This window comes from Salvelinus alpinus, chromosome 25 (assembly GCF_045679555.1).
Source record: "Salvelinus alpinus chromosome 25, SLU_Salpinus.1, whole genome shotgun sequence".
Taxonomy (NCBI): domain Eukaryota; kingdom Metazoa; phylum Chordata; class Actinopteri; order Salmoniformes; family Salmonidae; genus Salvelinus; species Salvelinus alpinus.
The window spans coordinates 8,545,200-8,569,253 of NC_092110.1; the positions used below are offsets into that span (position 1 = coordinate 8,545,200).

The 24,054-nt window shown below is 43.1% G+C and overlaps 2 protein-coding genes across 5 annotated transcripts in view; both read left to right on the plus strand.

The window, feature by feature from the left end:
- LOC139553319 (tyrosine-protein kinase receptor TYRO3-like) overlaps nucleotides 1-6,521 on the plus strand; it is a 28,577-nt gene extending 22,056 nt beyond the window's left edge. Inside the window, exons 9-19 of one of the 2 annotated variants that reach the window (XM_071365519.1) lie at nucleotides 810-948; nucleotides 1,085-1,211; nucleotides 1,759-1,853; nucleotides 1,984-2,079; nucleotides 2,384-2,464; nucleotides 3,348-3,440; nucleotides 3,654-3,775; nucleotides 4,599-4,708; nucleotides 4,946-5,105; nucleotides 5,430-5,566; nucleotides 5,827-6,521. In XM_071365519.1, coding sequence (XP_071221620.1) covers nucleotides 810-948; nucleotides 1,085-1,211; nucleotides 1,759-1,853; nucleotides 1,984-2,079; nucleotides 2,384-2,464; nucleotides 3,348-3,440; nucleotides 3,654-3,775; nucleotides 4,599-4,708; nucleotides 4,946-5,105; nucleotides 5,430-5,566; nucleotides 5,827-6,253 — 1,587 coding nt within the window. In that variant the 3' untranslated portion in view covers nucleotides 6,254-6,521. The remainder of the gene's footprint in view (nucleotides 1-809; nucleotides 949-1,084; nucleotides 1,212-1,758; nucleotides 1,854-1,983; nucleotides 2,080-2,383; nucleotides 2,465-3,347; nucleotides 3,441-3,653; nucleotides 3,776-4,598; nucleotides 4,709-4,945; nucleotides 5,106-5,429; nucleotides 5,567-5,826) is intronic. The other variant, XM_071365521.1, reaches the window with a different exon arrangement.
- Nucleotides 6,522-13,405: 6,884 nt separating this feature from the next.
- Nucleotides 13,406-24,054, plus strand: part of mgaa (MAX dimerization protein MGA a) — a 42,198-nt gene continuing 31,549 nt past the window's right edge. For all 3 annotated transcript variants that reach the window (XM_071365522.1, XM_071365523.1, XM_071365524.1), the window contains exon 1: nucleotides 13,406-13,576. The gene's annotated coding sequence lies outside the window, so the exon portion shown is untranslated. The remainder of the gene's footprint in view (nucleotides 13,577-24,054) is intronic.

The following is a 24,054-nucleotide window of genomic DNA, read 5'->3' on the forward strand; positions in this document are numbered from 1 at the left end:
GATACAGCCCGACAGGATGCTCTCAATTGTGCATCTGTAAAAGTTTTAGGTGACAAGCCAAATTTCTTCAGCCTCCTGAGGTTGAAGAGGCGCTGTTGTGTCTTCTTCACCACACTGTCTGTGTAGGTGGACCGTTTCAGTTTGTCAGTGACATGTACGCAGAGGAACTTAAAGATGTCCACCTTCTCCAGTACTGTCCCATCGATGTGGATAGGGGGATGCTCCTCTGCTGTTTACTGAAGTCCACGATCATCTCCTCTGTTTTGTTGTTGTTGAGTGAAGGTTATTTTCCTGACACCACTCTCCCAGGGCCCTCACCTCCTACCTGTAGGCTGTCTCGTCGTTGTTGGTAATCAAGCATACTACTGTTGTGTCGTCTGCTAACTTTATGATTGAGTTGGTGGCGTGCATGGCCACGCAGTCATGGGTGAACAGGGAGTACAGTAGAGGGCTGAGCACACACCCTTGTGGGGCCACCGTGTTAAGGATCAGCGAAGTAGACATTTTGTTTCTTACCTTCACCACCTGGGGGCGGCCTGTCAGGTGGTCCGAAACCCAATTGCACAGGGCAGGATTGAGACCCAGGGCCTCAAGCATAGAAAGGCCACATTCGTATTGTGTTCCTGTCGTGCCAAAGAAAAGTATCCAACTGATTTTTCTTTCTTTCTTTTTCTCTGTATTCAGCAGTTCCAAAGCATAATGTGTGTTGTGTAAAAAGGCCAGCACTCCCTTGCTTTTAAGTTTCTTGAACTCAAAGCATGTCTTATATAGACCATACACACTGACATACTTTGGTTGTTGTGTTCCAGGAGGCTCTGTTCTTTAAAGAGAATGTGGCCCACCTGTATGGTGGAGGTCGTTTCTTCAACGCCACCTTCCAGGTGTCAGCGTGTACAGTGGCTGGTTGTGGGCCCTGGAGCCAGCCTGTACTGGTCATGCCCGCCTCAGGTCAGTGAGCCCCTCTCACTCTCCATTATAAGCCCTGTCACTCTATTTTTAAAACCTATGTTCCAAATTTGAAGGTGACAGGGTGTTGTGCTGTATGTAAATCCAGTTTGTAATGGTGTGTGTGTGTTCCACACAGCATTGGCAGCCCAGATGCAGAGAGGCCATATGTGGGTGGGTCTTCTGTTGGGCCTGCTGGTGGCCACCATGGCCGGGCTTCTCTTGATAGTCCTAGTGCACCGCAGAGGGAAGGAGACACAGTTTGGGTATGCTACCATTGCTCTCTTACTAGACCAGGCCAAAGCCTTTCAAATAAACATTATTTTCTGTTTAAATTAATTTGCATGGGCTGAAAGCAGTATTTTAATGAATTGACTGACCTACTGTAAACAGCTGCCAGGCCCCCCCCCCCCCCCCAAGTACACTGACTTTACATATAGGCCTACGGTCTACAGTATTTACCAGAATCAGAGGCATTGTTTGAATACTTTGATTGCAACCTACCTTCCTTTCATCCCTTCCTTAAAGTTATCACTGAGCTGACATGGTTGGATGAGGAAAGGAAGGTTTCCACTACATTCCGTTCACCAATGTCTTTGCCAGATCAGTAGATTACCACAAGGAAGGATGCATTTTAGAAGTATTCGAACAGGAGCGACTTTACTGCAAGGTTACTAAACCAAGGCAAAGCAGGAATAACAGTGCAGTCATAAAGTATTCAAACAAGGCCTCTGATTCTGGTAGATACTGCAGACAGTAGGCCTGCCGGCGCCCATACAGTATGTGAATGCAGGACTCTGCTTGTCATTGCAGGTCTGTCTTCAAGCCCCCAGGGAATGAGCGCTTGGTGTCCTTCACTGCAGCCAGGTCATTCAACAGGACCTGCCCCGAGCTCCCAGAATCCAGCTGTAAGTAGTCAGGCATGTTTGGCTTGCGGCCTCCACAAATAAAGGTGCCGCCCTCTGTTGACACGTACTGTAGTGCTTGTAGTCAGTGGACCTTGGTGGTGAATAATGAATTCAATCGGTCTCCCACCAGTGGACAGCTTGGGTATCAATAACGATCTAAAGGCCAAACTGCAAGACGTCCTGATCCCAGAAAGACTACTGACTCTCGGACACATGTTGGGAAAAGGTTAGTGAGGTCTTCCTTGTGTACTGTTTCTATACAAACTAGCTCACACCCTTAAAAGTGTTGACTGAAAGTAGACCTGTTGAAAAAATGTGGTAGATGCTGGCGACTGCAAAGGAAAACATTTACTAACGTCTGGCATGGCCTATAATCATGACTGTGTATTGCTAAATAACAAGGCAGACCTCATGTCTGTGTTGTGATGTTTTGGAATATGTTGAATTGTAACCAAAGTGTTTATTGTCCCAAGATTAATGTGCCAGTGATTATTATTATTATTTTTTTTTTTAATTCTGTGTTTGAGTAGGTGAGTTTGGCTCAGTGCGTGAGGCCTTCCTAAAGATGGAGGACAGTACTGTACAGAAAGTTGCAGTGAAGGTGCTCAAAAGTGAGTGAGCGACTATCGACTGTACATTTGAACTGCCTTTTTTATATGAATGTGTACAGTCAGTGGATATTACATTGAAACAGTTGAAAGTAGGGGTGAAAGTAGATTTCTTCCCGTTATGGAACTTCCTTTGTGTGCACACGCTTGGGCCTAATCATAGAATTACAGAATCCCTATTCATTTCAAAGGTACGCTGTAGGTCTAATAGTAAAAATTTGTTGTTTCACTTTTAAAATGTATTATCTTTTTATAAAAAATAAAAAAAGTGGCTTAAACACAACCGGTCATGATGTTTTCATCTGATTGTCAAACAATCACGTCAAACGGCTTATGCGCACGTTTGTCCACTCTAAAAATATATATATATATATTCCAGCATCCATACAGTGCACTGTGCACCTGCCATTTGATGAATGGAAAGAGACAGCTGTTACAAAACACCAAAAAGTGGAATGAATGACATTTGGCGATTTGTCAAAAAGGCGTAAACTTGTGTAACCTGAATTGATGCATCCACTGCTGTTTGCGTGCATCTCAGTCTCGGCCACTCATCTCTGCCGTGGCAAAATGTCACTATATTGTCCAACCACACCGTATTTTGGAGCATACTTCCACACGTTTTCAAGTCCAGTCTCACCTTTTTAATGACACTGACATGTGGTAGGTAGGCTGATGATAGATAATGGTGTAATAACCTACAGTTCTTCTTGGCATCTTTTTAATTATTGTGATAGACTCATGTTTTACTGGTAGGCCTACAGCGTGCCCCCACTATTTATTTTGCCAGAACTCCATACCGACTTACTTTCACCCCTGATGTGAACTAATACGTCCTTGCAAGTAGTGATAACTTTTGATGTTTTCTGTCATTTTTTTCCATCAGCGGATATCAACTCATCATGTGATATTGAACAGTGCCTGATGGAGGCTTCTCATATGAAGGACTTCGATCATCCTAATGTCATCCAGCTCATTGGTTAGTAGTGAATAAAGAAACCCATGACTTGCGCCAACTTTTATTTCAATTAAATTCATTACAACTTTATTTACGAAAGGCATTGCCAGATTACAAATAATAATATCTTCTACAAAAAAGTAGGCTACTTAGGTTCAGAGAAAGAGTTGTAACTGTGTCATTACAGCAACTCAATGCAGTGAGTTGTTGATTAAATATATTTTGGTCCTCCAGGAGTGAGTTTGCACAGTCGGCCTCAGCAACGGTTGCCCATCCCCATGGTTATCCTGCCATTCATGAAGCACGGGGACCTTCACACATTTCTGCTCTTGTCCCGCCTTGGAGACGAGCCCTTTGTGAGTGCCCCCTAAACATTTTAAACACACTTGTATGCATACTAAAATAGATACACTGAGTGCACAAAACATTAGCAACACTTTCCTAATATTGAGTTGCACCCCCTTTTGCCTTCAGAACAGCCTCAATTTGTCGGGGCATGGACTCCACAAGGTGTTGAAAGCGTTCCACAGGGATGCTGGCCCATGTTGACTCCAATGCGTCCCACAGTTGTGTCCAGTTGGCTGGATGTCCTTTGCGTGGTGGACCATTCTTGATACACACGGTAAACCGTTGAGCGTGAAAAACTCAGCAGTGTTGCAGTTCTTGTCACACTCAAACCGGTGGGCCTGACACCTACTACCATACCCCGTTCAAAGGCTCTTAAAACTTTTGTCTTGCCCATTCACCCTCTGAATGGCATACATACACAATACATGTCTTAATTGTCTCAAGGCTTAAAACTCCTTTAACTGGTCTCCTCCCCTTCATCTACACTGATTGAAGTGGATTTAACAGGTAACATCAATAAGGGATCATAGCTTTCACCTGGACAGTCTGTCATGGAAAGAGCAGTTGTTACTAATGTTTTGTACACTAACCCTATAACACCATCTATAATACATTTCTGCCCAATGTGTGTCCAGAGAACTCAAGGTCTTCTACTGTTACATTTGACAGTTTACATACAGAATGTTTTAAATGATTTCTTTATTTCCTGTTATGGACTAGAGGAAAGACCAGGTTGACCTGTGGGCCAGAATTATTATTTATTTTCATAGTAGACTTTTTGTATAGGTTCAAATCATGTTTTAACAAAATGTTGCTGTCTCTCCCTTACAGACCGTGTCACTGCAGATGCTCATACAGTTCATGTTGGACATCACTCGTGGAATGGCGTACCTGAGCAACAAAAGCATCATACACAGAGATCTGGCTGCGCGCAACTGCATGTGAGAATCTACGAGCACAGTAGACTGTGGCTTTGTACCAAATGGCACCCTATTCCCTGTAGGGCCCTGGTCAAAACTAGTGCACTAAATGGGGAATATGGCAACATTTGAGATGGCAACCCGTCACTTTACTCTTTCCTAACTAGTACTCCCTCTAATATGGTTTACACTGAATTTACTAGAGCGTTATCTTGCCTGTAGGTTAGATTGTGACCATCTCCTCTCCTTTGTTCATAGGCTTAGTGAAAACTTGACAGTCTGCGTGGCAGACTTTGGGCTGTCAAAGAAAATCTACAGTGGCGACTACTACAGACAAGGATCTGTCTCAAAGCTGCCTGTCAAGTGGATAGCACTGGAGAGCCTTGCTGACAATGTCTACACTACTCAGAGTGATGTGGTATATACAAAGATGGACGCACCCTCATAGTGGTTACAGTACACACAAACTCGGATCCCCATACTTGAAATCCTCTTTGTGAAAAGGATTACATTTGTGTTTTGTAATGCAATTCAATGCATCGTGGATAAGATGTTGATTTTGTTTCCAGACCAATCAATTTCATGTTTGAATTTTTAAACCATGTAGTGGCCACAGAAGTTCACTGACTGAGTCCCTGTTTAATAGATAATATGTTGATTTATGTTTTTGGAACTGTCAATTACTTATTTTTGCCTTTTTAGTGGCCCCAGAAGTTAATTGACTGACTCCGTTTTCCCACAGTGGGCGTTTGGAGTCACCATGTGGGAGATCATGGCACGGGGGCAGACCCCTTACCCCGGGGTGGAGAACTCTGAAATCTACGAGTACCTCATCAAGGGAGAGAGGCTCAAACAGCCACCTGACTGCCGAGACGACATGTGAGTGGTCCACTGGGTCTGATAGAAAATTCTCTGGCGTTGAAAACCAGCCTGCAAGGCCTTCATCAGAACTGATGGGATCGGTGCTATACTTTTCAAATGACTAAAACAATCTAATTATCATCATTGGTGCCAGATGAATGAAAATGATTTAATGAGTTTGTATATTTTACTGCGTATTTAACCAGGTAACTCATTGAGAACACATTACTTTACAATAACGACCTGACAGTTCAAATCGTCTTCCTCTCTTTTCCCAGTTACGAGATCATGCATAGCTGCTGGAGCCCTGTTCCCAAGTGCCGCCCCAGTTTCCTGCACCTGATTGACCAGCTGGAGGGGCTGTGGGCCAGCCTATCCCCAGGGCCTAGCTGCATTAAGGAGGCCCTTCTCTACGTTAACCTGGAGAATGACAAGGGGGAGCAGGGGGCAGGGGCACTGGGCCCAAGGAAGGACCCCTTGTGGTCAGGAATGCCCTGGCAGTGTGTGGGGATGGAGGAAGATGAGAAAGACTGGCTCGTGGCGTCTTCTGAGGCAGCTCTGGCTGTCGGTGGAGACTACCGCTACATCATCGGTCCTACCTGTAATGGCACTGAAGAGGACGGTGGTAGGCAGGGGGACTCGATGGATACCTTGCAGCAAGACGTTAGGGATGAGGAATATGAAGATGCGTTCATTAATGTGTGATTTTAAATTTCGACCACCATGCTGCCTCCCCTGCCCTGTCCTCCTTAACTGACCTTGTGTACAGATTTCACAGACTGGCAAGTTGGTTGTGGAGGGTTGGTCACTCACTACTGTCCTCCATTGAAGTTTCTGAAAACGAATGGATGCTCACCAGCATGACTTAACGGAGCAGAATTGGATTGAAGTTCATATCGCTTAACTTTTCTACCCATTTTTATTTCCAGTTATTCTGTCTTTTTGTACATTAAACTATGACTTTACACCAAGACACACACAATCAGCCTTACTTTTACATTGACAAAAAGCATAGTATATTTTAGATCTTGACTGATACACAGTTCACTTTTCAATGGGAAACTCACTGACAGAGGCATTATTTAGTCTGTAGATTTGTACCTTTTGATGTTTTAGGGACTGAATTTATTAACAAATGCTGCCTACATCCTTAGTGTGCACTGTACTGTAGGTATTGAACATTGGTATTTGCTGCTTTGCAAATTTACTCCCTTTCATACCCTAAACTCAATATAATAAGCAGCTCCAGTCCAAAAGCCTCTATCACACTCATTCTTATTTAACATTATAATATTTTAATGGGACCACAACTGGTATAATCCTTTAAAGCAGTGGTCACCAATCTGAGTTGAGATCACTTTGAGTCCAAAAGCAAGACGAGATCTACCGCTCAGATTTTTTTGTTTTATGTAACCTTAGACAACATTAACCTATTTAAAAACAGTACTGTAGCAATGAGGTCTGTGCGGTAGGCTTTAGGCATATTATATTTGCTTCAATTGCCCTGCCAATGTTCAACAATTTTACTGAATTACAGTTCATATAAGGAAATCAGTCAATGGAAAAATGAATTATGCCCTAATCTCTGATTTCACATGACTGGGCAAGCACGCAGCCATGGATGGGCATAGGCCTGCCCACTTGGGAGCCAGGCCCACCCACTGGAGAGCCAGGCCCAGTGAATCAGAAGGGTTTTATTACAGACAGAAATACTCCTCAGTGTATCTGCTGTCCAGGTAGCTGGTCTCGGATGATCCCGCAGGTGAAGACGCTGGAAGTGGAGGTCCTGGGCTGGTGTGGTTACACGTGGTCTGCGTTTGTGAGGCCTGGCAACAGCTCTTGTGGACATTCCTGCAATCAGCATGCCAATTTCACACTACCTCATCTGTGACATTGTGTGACAACTGCAGCACAAGGTGCACTTGTGTAATGATCATGCTGTTTAATCAGCTTCTTGATATGCAACACCTGTCAGGTGGATGGATTATCTTGGCTTAAAGAGAAATGCTCAATAACAGGGATGTAAACAAATGTGTGCACAAAATTTGAGAGAAGCTTTGTGCATATGGGACATGTCTGGGATCTTTTTTTCAGCTCATGAAACATGGGACCAACACTTTACATGTGGTGTTTTTATTTTTGTTCAGTGTATATTTCAAAATGTGAGGTAGGCTACATGATCACACCAGCAATAGATCAGTTGTATTACTTGTAAGGCACAGCTGAGTGAGCATATATTTTAACTAATAAAAAAAAAACTATTCTGGACTGATGGTGCCTGCATCTGATGGTCAGCGGAGGGAGAGCAGCAGACTGAGGGTCCGCCTCTCAACATCCCCCTTCTCTCCCTTTCTTCCACTGACACTGACCAAATAGGGACACAGTCTTCCAGCTGATGGCAAAACTCGAGTCGCACCGCATAATTTCTGCCTCATGCACAAATTCATGTTGTTACTCCTATGAACTATTTTAATAGCATATAAAAAGTGTTGACAGTGTTGAGTAAGAACTTAAACTCACTCAAAAACAGCTCTTTGCTGTATTTGTTGACATTCTCTCTAGTCATGGTTTGAAATGGTTTGAAATCTCACAGTATCAACTTTGCTGTAGGTTATTTTTAAAATATATATTTTGTAACTTGTGCTACTTTACTGCAGACACTTATCTGAGCCATCAGATTAGCCAGCGGTAGGCCTATATAGCACTTGATTTGCTCTCCAGGCTCGCTGGGAAAGCAAAGTTAGCACCTTAAGACACATGAAATGGTTCAAAATGGGAACACTTCACCTTCCCGGCGCACAGGGCAGCTGAATCGCGTGCACCTACCGTCTCACTACTAAAATATTAAATAGGAACGCAAGGCTTTATCGCAGTTTTTTTTAACAGAAATGTTTGGAGATCGAACAGTCCATGGCGATGACTGGTTGGTGACCACTGACTTAAAGGGATACTTCGGGATTTTTGCAATGAGACCTTTTTTATCTAAACTCAGCAAAAAAAGAAAGTCCCTTTTTCATGTCTGTACTGTGAGACGGCGCTACAGGGACACAGGACGGACAGCTGATCGTCCTCGCAGTGGCAGACCACGTGTAACAACACCTGCACAGGATCGGTACATCCGAACATCACACCTGCGGGACAGGTACAGGATGGCAACAACTGCCCGAGTTACACCAGGAACGCACAATCCCTCCATCAGTGCTCAGACTGTCCGCAATAGGCTGAGCGAGGCTGGACTGAGGGCTTATAGGCCTGTTGTAAGGCAGGTCCTCAACAGACATCACCGGCAACAATGTCTCACCTATGGGAACAAACTCACCGTCGCTGGACCAGACAGGACTGGCAAAAAGTGCTCTTCACTGATGAGTTGCGGTTTTGTCTCACCGGGGGTGATGGTTGGATTCACGTTTATTGTCGAAGGAATGAGCGTTACACCGAGGCCTGTACTCTGGAGCAGGATCGATTTGGAGGTGGAGGGTCCATCATGGTCTGGGGCGGTGTGTCACAGCATCATCGGACTGAGCGTGTTGTCATTGCAGGCAATCTCAACGCTGTGCGTTACAGGGAAGACATCCTCCTCCCTCATGTGGTACCCTTCCTGCAGGCTCATCCTGACATGACCCTCCAGCATTACAATGCCACCAGCCATACTGCTCTTTCTGTGCGTGATTTCCTGCAAGACAGGAATGTCAGTGTTCTGCCATGGCCAGCGAAGAGCCCGGATCTCAATCCCATTGAGCACGTCTGGGACCTGTTGGATCGGAGGGTGAGGGTTAGGGCCATTCTCCCCAGAAATGTCCGGGAACTTGCAGGTTCCTTGGTGGAAGAGTGGGGTAACATCTCACAGCAAAAACGGGCAAATCTGGTGCAGTCCACGAGGAGGAGATGCACTGCAGTATTTAATGCAGCTGGTGGCCACACCAGATACTGACTTACTTTTGATTTTGTTTGTTCAGGGACACATGATTCAATTTCTGTTAGTCACATGTCTGTGGAACTTGTTCAGTTTGTCGCAGTTGTTGAATCTTGTTATGTTCATACAAATATTTACACATGTTAAGTTTGCTGAAAATAAACGCAGTTGACAGTGAGAGGACGTTTTCTTTTTTTGCTGAGTTTACTTCCCCAGAGTCCGATGAAATCATGGATACCATTTTTATGTCGGTGCATGCCGTTTGAAGGAAGTTTCTAACTAGCATTAGAGCAATGACTTGAAGTCATAGGAGATACCCATAGACTTCGTCATTGCGCTAATGCTAGTTAGCATTTGCTCACAAAACTGCCTCCAACTTCCTTCATACTGGACACGGAGACATAAAAATGGTATCAACAACCTTCCTCTGACTCTGGAAAGTAGATAACGTTGTATGTATTCAAGAACTAATTTTACCAGTGTGAATATGGATATTATGATCTGTTAAGACATTAGCCTGATAAAACGGGAGTCTGTCGTTCACTGATGTTCAAAATGCTTACAGACACCTTTGATTTTGTTTATAGGCTATGGGATATCAAGGGACATGTTTTAATATGTATATTTTCTATGTAGATTTTGTATATTGTTATAAAAATTATTTCCATAGATACAACCCAGATCATTAAAAACAGAGACTTATGAAGCTGATGCTTTGTGATACTCTGACCAGTCCATCCTTACCAGCCTGTGCCTAGTTGTTTTGAGATTTGTACATAAAGCTACAATGTAATTGTCACCTCAAGTGTAAGTAAATAAAAAGTATTGGTTGTTTCATCATCATATGGTATATTTAAGCAATAAGGCTGAGGGGGTGTGGTATATGGCCACTATACCACGGCTGTTTTTACACACGACACAAGTGCTAGGACACAGCCCTTAGCCGTGGTATATTGGCCATATATCACAAACCCCCGAGGTGCCTTATTGCTATTATAAACTGGTTACCAACATAATTAGAGAAGTAAAAATAAATGTTTTGTCATACCCATGGTATAAGGTCTGATATACCACGTCTTTCAGCCAATCAGCATTCAGGGCTCGAACCACCCTGTTTAAAATTGTCTTTATACCCGGGAGAGCTTGGAACTCCAACACTCACCCTCAGCCTAACTTCTATGTGCCCCAGCTGATCTGGAGAAATGTAGTTAGTTATTTTATTGTAAATTGTCAGATACTATCCACGTTTCCATCCACAGTTTTCATGCAGTAAAGTAATTGTATAAAAAAATATCATGATGGAAACAGGAAGTTTTGGTACAATTTCATAAATGCAGACAGAATTTGTTCGTTCGACATTGTGGGATCTTTTTGTGTCGGTAAAATGAATTATGCGAGAAATGGCGGTAGAAACAACTTTAAGCTCAAATATTGATATGATAAACATATTAAAGTAAACTTGGGAGTCACGCGATGATATGGTGTGTGTGTGTGTGATCCTCCCACTACGACTCTGCAAACCATGTACTGTATTAGGCTACAGATTATTATTAATTTCACAGGGCAGTGAAAGTCCACGGTGATCTTGATCCTCCTTTTCCAATAAATACTGAGGGTCTTACTCTGGTGACATGATGATTGATACTTGACTGCTGGTTGACAGAAAATATTCCGGCTTTTATCCATAATAATCTCATGCTGTTGGCTAGAGCGCACGTGCCAAGACCAGAGTAGGCGCATTTTCTATTTAACACAAAATGATCCGTAGAGTTAAATGCGATGGAATCACAGATTTTTATTGGGTACATGAAAACATAAGCGAAAAACCTTTTGGCAACAAGTCTGTTTGGCGGAAGCACACCAATGGTTGGAAAATGCACTTATTTTCTTTTTGTGGATTATTTTACATTTTCGCATGAAAATCTGTCTCCAATTGGATGGAAACCTAGCTACTGAGATTGATATTTTATCCCAATCCCTCCAGACACACACACAGAGAGAAAGAGAGAGTGGACAGGACATGGTCAGCCTGGAGCAGTTTAGGGATAAAGTGCCTTGCTCAAAGATACAACTGCCAGGAGATGGCATCAATGATTTGATACCTGGCACCCTCCAATTGCTGGCTCATATCCCGCCAGATTTCCCTGAGACCCGGGATTTGATCCTGCCTCTAACTGCTATCCCATATAAACCCTTCGTAAATTCAGAATATATTTGCAAATGACTGAAATCTGCCGATGTGCCCTTGAGCAAGGCATGTAACCCTAATTGCTCCAGTAAGTCGCTCTAAAGGGTCTGCTAAATGACTAAAATGTAAATGCATATTTCCTGTCATGTCATGGGGCCCCCATTGATTTTGTTACGTTTGAATCACTCAGATAGCTTATGCCTTGTTCTTATACTATGGCAAAATGTGTAGAATCCCAGAAATCAACCTTTAAAAATGTTCTCTCAGCCCCATGGCAAAATGTGTAGAATTGCAGCTTGTCCCCCCCCACGCTAACATTACTACTGCTGCTGAAAAGAATCCTAGGGGAAACACTGCATTTCAACTGCCTCGAATTTAGTATAACTGTCTTTTAGGTGCAGGTTGATTGCCATCTTAAGTGGCGGTCCAATTCACAAACGTTGCCCCCTAGGCCCTCGATTTAGCTCGAGGGAGCAAGTGAAGAACTTTGGCTGCATTCCAAACACTTAAAAGACACACCAGTTTAATGCAAACTGTTGTCGTATCAAACTCCGATGGCAGCGAAGTGTCAAACGTAATCAACAGGGGCTGCATTTTCGGCATGTGAGACATAATGACGCTAGCTTGCTAAAACATATATATATATATATATATATAGATGATATTGATTTTAGCGTTGGCAATACAACATATAGGCTCCTAGCTTCATAAACATGTATTGGAATTATGAAATGTATTGGAATAATTGACCAAAACTATACATCTAGCTAGCTATATGGGTAACTGTAGCTAGCTACATTAGCTTGCTAGGGACATTAATAGCTTGAGGTTGGTTGCTTTTAAGCCGAACTTCAAGATTTCCACCAAGGACGTTGCCTCTTCGATCATCACTCTCCCTCGCTGGGGCAAGGTACATTTGAGGTCGCTGGCCGATGGCTGTCTAATTTGCGTATGTGATGATGTAAAACGTCATTCAAGGGCTGAAGGTTTAGGACCGATGGCTGTCTAATTTGCGTTTGGACTGCAGCCAAGTCTTCTTACATCGTCTGACTAGTTACGGATTATTCCCCTAACTATCCGGCTACCACCCGACTACTCAACCCTGCACTTTAGAGGATGCTGCCCTATAAACATAGACATGGAATCACTGGCCACTTTAATAATGGAACACTAGTCACTTTAATGTTTACATACTGCTTTGCTCATCTCATGTGTATATACTGTATTCTATTCTACTGTATTTAGTCCATGCTACTCCGACATTGCTCGTCCTAATATTGATATATTTCTTAATTCCATTCGTTTACTTTTAGATGTGTGTATTGTTGTGAATTGTTAGATACTAACGTTGCTGCACTGTTGGAGCTAGGAACACAAGCATTTCGCTACACCCGCAATAACTGCTGCTAAATATGTGTATGTGACCAATAAAATTAGATTTGAAAACACCGAGTTGAAATGCAATTACAGTTTAGTCGCAGGTAAATTCTTGCATTGACCGTTTCAACCTGGTTGGCTAGCACATGTCCCCCGAATAAGCATGCCCACGGGCTTTGACTGTCATTACGTGTACCGTCGACATGTTCAATTTGGATTATATTTATACCCCAACCATTCTGTCTTTGTTGGAAGGCCACCTACCAAAAAGCGGGGAGTTTCAAATCTCCACATGGCGGCGTTCCGTACCACCTCAGCATGCATGTTCTCCCTCCGTTTTGAATCATGTGATACAAAGGCGCTGAGTCTGCGCAGAAAGACCTGAACGTGCATCCGCGGAGCTGTGACGTCTTTCTACAGCACGCATGATTCCTCCAGATGGGAGATGCGAGGTACTGTATATTATGCTTTCAACTGAGGAAAAGGAAGGGATTACACAAGGAATCGACGACTACCATCGCATATTTTGATCCATTAAAATGTGCAAAAGGTAATCTATGTGTTTGGTGAAGCACATGATCCCGTCGAGAAAGACTAAGTTGATATTGCAAGCTCCAAGTCTTCTCTTTCTAGTCTGAGGATGTGGCCACCATGTTGACTTGGGAATCAGGCGCCATTGAATTCGATCGTGTTGTTGGCAAGGCTTTAGTGCTTAGGCCTTGCAGGCCCAAGCCACGTTTTTAGTCACCGCAGTGCATGGCATCGAGGCCATTTGCAGTGAAGGATTTCTATCTACTTATAAGTAAAGGACATACCATTCGTGGTGTTGTCAACAAACACCACAATGTATGCGATTACGGTGCGCCGGCGATACAGTAGGTCCGCCAGGATCATGTTTGTTTACCTGGGTTGTCTCGTATGGTAATGCAAAATGGCCGCCGTGAGTTCTTTGATTTCACGATATTATCGCTGTCTTTTAGAAATGGACACGCTTTGTGTCCGTAGCATACGTACGGTATACGGTAGTCATTCGAGATGTCCCATCAAACGTTTTCTCTATAACATTAGAAGGTTCAAGTACCCTACAGTAGGCTGCTATTTCATAACTTGACCCTGAAACGAATTATTCAAGTAAGTCGACGACTTGTTTTTTTAGTGTGTCCATTTTCGATCAAAACATTGATGTCAACATCACATTTCCTGTGAAAAATATGATTTTCTCTTATTTTTCAGGCCACGTGAGAGAGGCTAAATTATCTTCAATAACAGCCTAGGCAGCCATGCTGGGCGCTGGAGCTGCACTATGGTCTAGGATTCCTCGTACATAAAGCATCCTCCATTCATATGTGCACTGTCTTAATAAAACACTGTTTTCCAACACCATTTTAGGATTTTCGGACGTTCAGCCAAGGTTGTGCAACATAAGTTGTCTGAAAATGGTGATGCAAAATTGTATTTTATTAAAGATGTACTCCGGTACTTTGGCAACTAAAGGTATTTTTTAAACCTCCTGCTTTGGGCTGGATGTGTCAGTGTAGTTAATACATGCATAATCTATTAACCAAATTACTGTTTTACCTCAATAAGCAATGAAATCCATAGTTTGAAAGCGACTGAAGCTGTACCACGCCATTTCCCCTACATTTCCCGCATTTGAGTGACTGCTAGTAAGAGGCCTACCCAGTGTTATCCCATGAGGTTGCAGGGCGGACACAGCAGAGAGAGAGGGAGCGCTCAATGACGTGGTGCACATATCCGCGTATATGTGATGTAGTATGCAATTTTTGGGGACCACTTTTGTCTCGTCAGTGCTACGTTCAGAACTACTGGCTTAAAAGTATTAAAAAAGTACCGGAGAATATTTTTAGACGGTACCACAGAGATGGATAGAGGGGTACTTCTAGTGGCCAAAAGGCTGTTTTAGCATGGGTAGCGCCATTGAAGGATTCCACAATTTTAATGTATTCAACTGCTTGGGATTTCCAACTTAGTTTGCACTACTTTGCACCCTGAATAGAGGATGCTTTATGTGTGAGCTGGTACACGAGTGTATTACGGGCTGGGCACATCAATCCTAGTACAGATCTATCGGCTGCCTAGGCTACTTCAATAATAGGCCTACATTTAGGCCTATAACCAATCAATTTCCTTAGCTATCAGTAGTAAACTGGGAGTTTAATTAAATGCATGTTCATGTGTTATCGTTTTGATGATTAAATTACAAGACTGATCTACAGTTCTTTGATTTGCTTCTTTTTTTGTGTTTAACTTTATTGCTTATTATCTATTGATACATTTTGGTTTGTATTTATTCATAGTTGCATAATGTCCAAATATCTATGACTCATGCATTTTTATACTATGTTGTAATTTAGCTTAGTAGTCATCATTTGTAATTAATTTGTCATATTTCCAAAGTAAGCAAATGTTTTGAGAAATGCGTATAAAAGTGTGATTTCTCAACGGTTCAATTTTGTATTTTTTTTGCCATTCTAATAATTTACCTAAATAGCCTTCACACCGTTAAGGGCCGATAGGGCTGGGCGATATAGCGAATTAATGTTTTTGCGCGAGAATAAAGGTTTTTGTTATTTTTTGTTTTTATGAGAGTTCAGGTCCACTTGTTCTCTTGTATTTTTGATCTTGTCTCCGTCCTAACAATGGGGGTCGTTGTCCCAAAGACGGGAAGGCCGGCTCATAGAAACACATTGGCCTTCTTTGGACAGATTTTAGCGAGAGTGAAACCTCTCGCGTTGTTTCTTTCTCTATGGTTTACAAACACACCAAGCCCCTCGCCCTGCCTCTCACGCCAACAAAGTTGAAAGATCACATCTTCCTCTCTGGCAAGCGGTTTCACCTCGCTGTTTGAGTTTAGGCATGCTGAGGTTCTGTATGGTAGTCTATGTCAGCCATGTTAAAGGAACAAGGACAGTTAGGGGGACAGTGACAGGAGATGTTATGCATAACAAATGTGAAACTAGGTAATGCAAATGTGTATCGTGTACACATTTGCATCACCGTTTCACATTTGTTATGCATAACATAACATCCCCTGTCACTGTCCCTCTAACTGTCCTGAGTTGTTCACTTAACATGGCTGATATAGATTACTATACAGAACCTCAGCATGCCAAAACTACCCAAATTGCGTGCAGATCATACACTACTAAAACGAGAGTATCAGCGAACATTGGTTCTGGAAAATGAATGTTCAGTTTGTCATTGGTACCACGTACCGTTAGCTGTATTTTAGTCAGACTTATACTAGCTGTCTAGTCTGTGTTTTATAAATGTGCAATAAGCATAAAACACAATTATATAAGGAATTGGCAACTCTTCATTCTGAGAAATGAGGTAGGACTCTTGATTTCAACATTTGAAAATAGTGGACAGGCTAACATGCTTTTCAAATAGTTGGAGACAGACACAAGGGTGTGTTCATAACAATTAAATTGTTCAACCTTGTTAGCTAGCAAATGGATCCTATTTGGCTAAATATGAAATATAAAGATTAGCTGGCTAATCACCAGCATGTGGGCTTGAGAGGTTGTTGAGACCTGTGTTAATTTTCTAAAGCCTAATGCCTGCTACAAGAAGTTAGTCATTATTAGTGAATGTGCATTATGCATGGTTCTAGTTACATTTGTAACAAAAAAGGGCTTTTTCGTAGACTTGAAAGCCAGATCAGTTATTGCAAAAAAGGAAGTTAATCTATTTTGATGAAATAATTACATTTATTTTGCTGTGTTATGGTTGTGGAAGGCTTATATTTATCCTATGTATAACAATCCCTGGATTAATTGATGTGGTGCACATACAGTGGGGAGAACAAGTATTTGATACACTGCCGATTTGGCAGATTTTCCTACTTACAAAGCATGTAGAGGTCTGTAATTTTTATCATAGGTACACTTCAACTGTGAGAGACGGAATCTAAAACAAAAATCCCGAAAATCACATTGTATGATTTTTAAGTAATTAATTAGCATTTTATTGCATGACATAAGTATTTGATACATCAGAAAAGCAGAACTTAATATTTGGTACAGAATCCTTTGTTTGCAATTACAGAGATCATACGTTTCCTGTAGTTCTTGACCAGGTTTGCACACACTGCAGCAGGGATTTTGGCCCACTCCTCCATACAGACCTTCTCCAGATCCTTCAGGTTTCGGGGCTGTCGCTGGGCAATACGGACTTTCAGCTCCCTCCAAAGATTTTCTATTGGGTTCAGGTCTGGAGACTGGCTAGGCCACTCCAGGACCTTGAGATACTTCTTACGGAGCCACTCCTTAGTTGCCCTGGCTGTGTGTTTCGGGTCGTTGTCATGCTGGAAGACCCAGCCACGACCCATCATCAATGCTCTTACTGAGGGAAGGAGGTTGTTGGCTAAGATCTCGCAATACATGGCCCCATCCATCCTCCCCTTAATACGGTGCAGTCGTCCTGTCCCCTTTGCAGAAAAGCATCCCCAAAGAATGATGTTTCCACCTCCATGCTTCACGGTTGGGATGGTGTTCTTGGGGTTGTACTCATCCTTCTTCTTCCTCCAAACACGGCGAGTGGAGTTTAGACCAAAAAGCTCTATTTTTGAATCATCAGACCACATGACCTTCTCCCATTCCTCCTCTGGATCATCCAGATGGTCATTGGCAAACTTCAGACGGGCCTGGACATGCGCCTGCTTGAGCAGGGGGACCTTGTGTGCGCTGCAGGATTTTAATCCATGACGGCGTAGTGTGTTACTAATGGTTTTCTTTGAGACTGTGGTCCCAGCTCTCTTCAGGTCATTGACCAGGTCCTGCCGTGTAGTTCTGGGCTGATCCCTCACCTTCCTCATGATCATTGATGCCCCACGAGGTGAGATCTTGCATGGAGCCCCAGACCGAGGGTGATTGACCATCATCTTGAACTTCTTCTATTTTCTTCTATTTTCTAATAATTGCGCCAACAGTTGTTGCCTTCTCACCAAGCTGCTTGCCTATTGTCCTGTAGCCCATCCCAGCCTTGTGCAGGTCTACAATTTTATCCCTGATGTCCTTACACAGCTCTCTGGTCTTGGCCATTGTGGAGAGGTTGGAGTCTGTTTGATTGAGTGTGTGGACAGGTGTCTTTTATACAGGTAACGAGTTCAAACAGGTGCAGTTAATACAGGTAATGAGTGGAGAACAGGAGGGCTTCTTAAAGAAAAACTAACAGATCTGTGAGAGCCGGAATTCTTACTGGTTGGTAGGTGATCAAATACTTATGTCATGCAATAAAATGCAAATGAATTACTTAAAAATCATACAATGTGATTTTCTGGATTTTTGTTTTAGATTCCGCCTCTCACAGTTGAAGTGTACCTATGATAAAAATTACAGACCTCTACATGCTTTGTAAGTAGGAAAATCAGCAAAATCGGCAGTGTATCAAATACTTGTTCTCCCCACTGTATCTGCATATATGCGATGTAGTACGCTATTTTTGGGGATCACTTTTGGCTCGTGAGTGCTATGTTCAGAACTGCTGGCTAAAAAGTATTTAAAAAAGTACCGGAGAATCTCTTTTTAGACAGTACCACAGAGATGGATAGAGTACTTCTAGTGGCCAAAATGCTGTTTTAGCATGTGCTGCGCCATTGAAGGCTTCCACCATTTTAATGTAGTCAACTGGGTGGGACTTCCAACTTCATTGGCTGATCCCTCAGTCATGTCAAACCAGGTCCAAGGCTTATATTTATCCTAGGTATAACTTCACAAACCCAGGATTCATTAGATTATTGCTGTCTGTTTGTACTGCAGTGTATTTTATCTTTAATTGTACAACAACACTTATTATTTACCGTACCTGTACCTGGCTCCACTCCTATTCCCCAGGCGCTCTCTTTTGATGACTTCTGTAACCGTAATAGCCTTGGCTTCATGCATGTTAACATTAGAAGCCTCCTCCCTAAGTTTGTTTTGTTCACTGCTTTAGCACACTCTACCAACCCGGATGTTTTAGCCGTGTCTGAATCCTGGCTTAGAAAGACCACCAAAAATTCAGACATTTTCATCCCCAATTACAAGATTTTCAGACAAGATAGAACGGCCAAAGGGGGCGGTGTTGCAATCTACTGCAAAGACTGCCTGCAGAGTTCTGTTATACTATCCAGGTCTGTTCCCAAACAATTTGAACTTCTACTTTTAAAAATCCACCTCTCTAAAAACAAGTCTCTCACCGTTGCCGCCTGCTATAGACCACCCTCTGCCCCCAGCTGTGCTCTGGACACTATATGTGAACTGATTGCCCCCCATCTATCTTCAGAGCTCGTGCTGCTAGGCGACCTAAATTTGAACATGCTCAACACCCCAGCCACCCTACAATCTAAGCTTGATGCCCTCAATCTCACACAAATTATCAATGAACCTACCAGGTACCACCCCAATTCCGTAAACACGGGTACCCTCATAGATATCATCCTAACAAACTTGCCCTCCAAATACACCTCTGCTGTTTTCAACCAAGATCTCAGCGATCACTGCCTCATTGCCTGCATCCGTAATGGGTCAGCGGTCAAACGACCTCCACTCATCACTGTCAAACGCTCCCTGAAACACTTCAGCGAGCAGGCCTTTCTAATCGACCTGGCCGGGGTATCCTGGAAGGATATTGATCTCATCCCGTCAGTAGAGGATGCCTGGTCATTTTTAAAAAATGCCTTCCTCACCATCTTGAATAAGCATGCCCCATTCAAGAAATTTAGAACCAGGAACAGATATAGCCCTTGGTTCTCTCCTGACCTGACTGCCCTTAACCAACAGAAAAACATCCTATGGCGTTCTGCATTAGCATCGAACAGCCCCCGTGATATGCAACTTTTCAGGGAAGCCAGAAACCAATATACACAGGCAGTTAGAACAGCCAAGGCTAGCTTTTTCAAGCAGAAATTTGCTTCCTGCAACACAAATTCAAAAAAGTTCTGGGACACCGTAAAGTCCATGGAGAATAAGAACACCTCCTCCCAGCTTCCAACCGCTCTGAAGATAGGAAACACTGTCACCACCGACAAATCCACTATAATTGAGAATTTCAATAAGCATTTTTCTACGGCTGGCCATGCTTTCCACCTGGCTACCCCTACCCCGGACAACAGCACTGCCCTCCCCTCTGCTACTCGCCCAAGCCTTCCCCATTTCTCTTTCTCCCAAATACAGTCAGCTGATGTTCTAAATGAGCTGCAAAATCTGGACCCTTACAAATCAGCCGGGCTAGATAATCTGGACCCTTTCTTTCTAAAACTATCTGCTGAAATTGTTGCCACCCCTATTACTAGCATCTTCAACCTCTCTTTCGTGTCGTCTGAGATCCCCAAAGATTGGAAAGCAGCTGCGGTTATCCCCCTCTTCAAAGGGGGGGACACCCTTGACCCTAACTGCTACAGACCTACAGTGGGGAGAACAAGTATTTGATACACTGCCGATTTTGCAGGTTTTCCTACTTACAAAGCATGTAGAGGTCTGTAATTTTTATCATAGGTACACTTCAACTGTGAGAGACGGAATCTAAAACAAAAATCCAGAAAATCACATTGTATGATTTTTAAATAATTAATTTGCATTTTATTGCATGACATAAGTATTTGATACATCAGAAAAGCAGAACTTAATATTTGGTATAGAAACCTTTGTTTGCAATTACAGAGATCATACGTTTCCTGTAGTTCTTGACTAGGTTTGCACACACTGCAGCAGGGATTTTGGCCCACTCCTCCCTACAGATCTTCTCCAGATCCTTCAGGTTTCGGGGCTGTCGCTGGGCAATACGGACTTTCAGCTCCCTCCAAAGATTTTCTATTGGGTTCAGGTCTGGAGACTGGCTAGGCCACTCCAGGACCTTGAGATGCTTCTTACGGAGCCACTCCTTAGTTGCCATGGCTGTGTGCTTCGTGTCGTTGTCATGCTGGAAGACCCAGCCACGACCCATCTTCAATGCTCTTACTGAGGGAAGGAGGTTGTTGGCCAAGATCTCGCGATACATGGCCCCATCCATCCTCCCCTCAATACGGTGCAGTCGTCCTGTCCCCTTTGCAGAAAAGCATCCCCAAAGAATGATGTTTCCACCTCCATGCTTCACGGTTGGGATGGTGTTCTTGGGGTTGTACTCATACTTCTTCTTCCTCCAAACATGGCGAGTGGAGTTAGACCAAAAAGCTCTATTTTTGTCTCATCAGACCACATGACCTTCTCCCATTCCTCCTCTGGATCATCCAGATGGTCATTGGCAAACTTCAGACAGGCCTGGACATGCACTGGCTTAAGCAGGGGGACCTTGCGTGCGCTGCAGGATTTTAATCCATGACGGCGTAGTGTGTTACTAATGGTTTTCTTTGAGACTGTGGTCCCAGCTCTCTTCAGGTCATTGACCAGGTCCTGCCGTGTAGTTCTGGGCTGATCCCTCACCTTCCTCATGATCATTGATGCCCCACGAGGTGAAATCTTGCATGGAGCCCCAGACCGAGGGTGATTGACCGTCATCTTGAACTTCTTCCATTTTCTAATAATTGTGCCAACAGTTGTTTCCTTCTCACCAAGCTGCTTGCCTATTGTCCTGTAGCCCATCCCAGCCTTGTGCAGGTCTACAATTTTATCCCTGATGTCCTTACACAGCTCTCTGGTCTTGGCCATTGTGGAGAGGTTGGAATCTGTTTGATTGAGTGTGTGGACAGGTGTCTTTTATACAGGTAACGAGTTCAAACAGGTGCAGTTAATACAGGTAATGAGTGGAGAACAGGAGGGCTTCTTAAAGAAAAACTAACAGGTCTGTGAGAGCCGGAATTCTTACTGGTTGGTAGGTGATCAAATACTTATGTCATGCAATAAAATGCAAATTAATTATTTAAAAATCATACAATGTGATTTTCTGGATTTTTGTTTTAGATTCCGTCTCTCACAGTTGAAGTGTACCTATGATAAAAATTACAGACCTCTACATGCTTTGTAAGTAGGAAAACCTGCAAAATCGGCAGTGTATCAAATACTTGTTCTCCCCACTGTATATCTATCCTACCCTGCCTTTCTAAGGTCTTCGAAAGCCAAGTCAACAAACAGATTACCGACCATTTCGAATCCCACCACACCTTCTCCGCTATGCAATCTGGTTTCAGAGCTGGTCATGGGTGCACCTCAGCCACGCTCAAGGTCATAAACGATATCGTAACCGCCATCGATAGGAAACAATACTGTGCAGCCGTATTCATTGACCTGGCCAAGGCTTTTGACTCTGTCAATCACCACATCCTCATTGGCAGACTCGACAGCCTTGGTTTCTCTAATGATTGCCTCGCCTGGTTCACCAACTACTTCTCTGATCGAGTTCAGTGTGTCAAATCGGAGGGTCTGTTGTCCGGGCCTCTGGCAGTCTCTATGGGGGTGCCACAGGGTTCAATTCTTGGACCGACTCTCTTCTCTGTTTACATCAATGATGTCGCTCTTGCTGCTGGTGATTCTCTGATCCACCTCTACGCAGACGACACTATTCTGTATACTTCTGGCCCTTCTTTTGACACTGTGTTAACAACCCTCCAGGCGAGCTTCAATGCCATACAACTCTCCTTCCGTGGCCTCCAACTGCTCTTAAATACAAGTAAAACCAAATGCATGCTCTTCAACCGATCGCTGCCTGCTCCTGCCCGCCTGTCCAACATCACTACTTTGGACGGCTCTGACTTAGAATATGTGGACAACTACAAATACCTAGGTGTCTGGTTAGACTGTAAACTCTCCTTCCAGACTCACATCAAACATCTCCAATCCAAAGTCAAATCTAGAATTGGCTTCCTATTCCGCAACAAAGCATCCTTTACTCATGCTGCCAAACATACCCTTGTAAAACTGACCATCCTACCAATCCTCGACTTCGGTGATGTCATTTACAAAATAGCCTCCAAAACCCTACTCAATAAATTGGATGCAGTCTATCACAGTGCCATCCGTTTTGTCACCAAAGCCCCATATACTACCCACCACTGCGACCTGTACACTCTCGTTGGCTGGCCCTCGCTTCATACTCGTCGCCAAACCCACTGGTTCCAGGTCATCTACAAGACCCTGCTAGGTAAAGTCCCCCCTTATCTCAGCTCGCTGGTCACCATAGCAGCACCTACCTGTAGCACGCGCTCCAGCAGGTATATCTCTCTAGTCACCCCCAAAACCAATTCTTCCTTTGGACGCCTCTCCTTCCAGTTCTCTGCTGCCAATTACTGGAACGAACTACAAAAATCTCTGAAACTGGAAACACCTATCTCCCTCACTAGCTTTAAGCACCAGCTGTCAGAGCAGCTCATAGATTACTGCACCTGTACATAACCCATCTACAATTTAGCCCAAACAACTACCTCTTTACCTACTGTATTTATTTATTAATTTATTTTGCTCCTTTGCACCCCATTATTTCTGTCTCTACTTTGCACTTTCTTCCACTGCAAACCAACCATTCCAGTGTTTTTTAGTTTTTATTTTACTTGCTGTGTTGTACTCACTTCGCCTCCATGGCCTTTTTATATTTTTATTTATTTATACATATATTTGTTTGCCTTCACCTCCCTTATCTCACCTCACTTGCTCACATTGTATATAGACTTATTTTTTTTCACTGTATTATTGACTATATGTTTGTTTTACTCCATGTGTAACTATGTGTTGTTGTATGTGTCGAACTGCTTTGCTTTATCTTGGCCAGGTCGCAATTGTAAATGAGAACGTGTTCTCAATTTGCCTACCTGGTTAAATAAAGGTTAAATTAAAAAAAAACATTTTTTTTTAGAACATTTAAAAAAAATCTAGATATACAGTGCCTTCTGAAACTATTCAGATCCCTTGACTTTTTCCTTTATTTTGTTAGGTTACAGCCTTATTCTAAAATGTATTAAATTGTTTCCCCCTCATCAATCTACACACAACCCATAATGACAAAGCAAAAACAGGTTTATATAAATCTTTTGCTAATGGGGGAAATAAAAAATGTCATAAGTTTACAGACCCTTTACTCAGTACTTTGTTGAAGTAC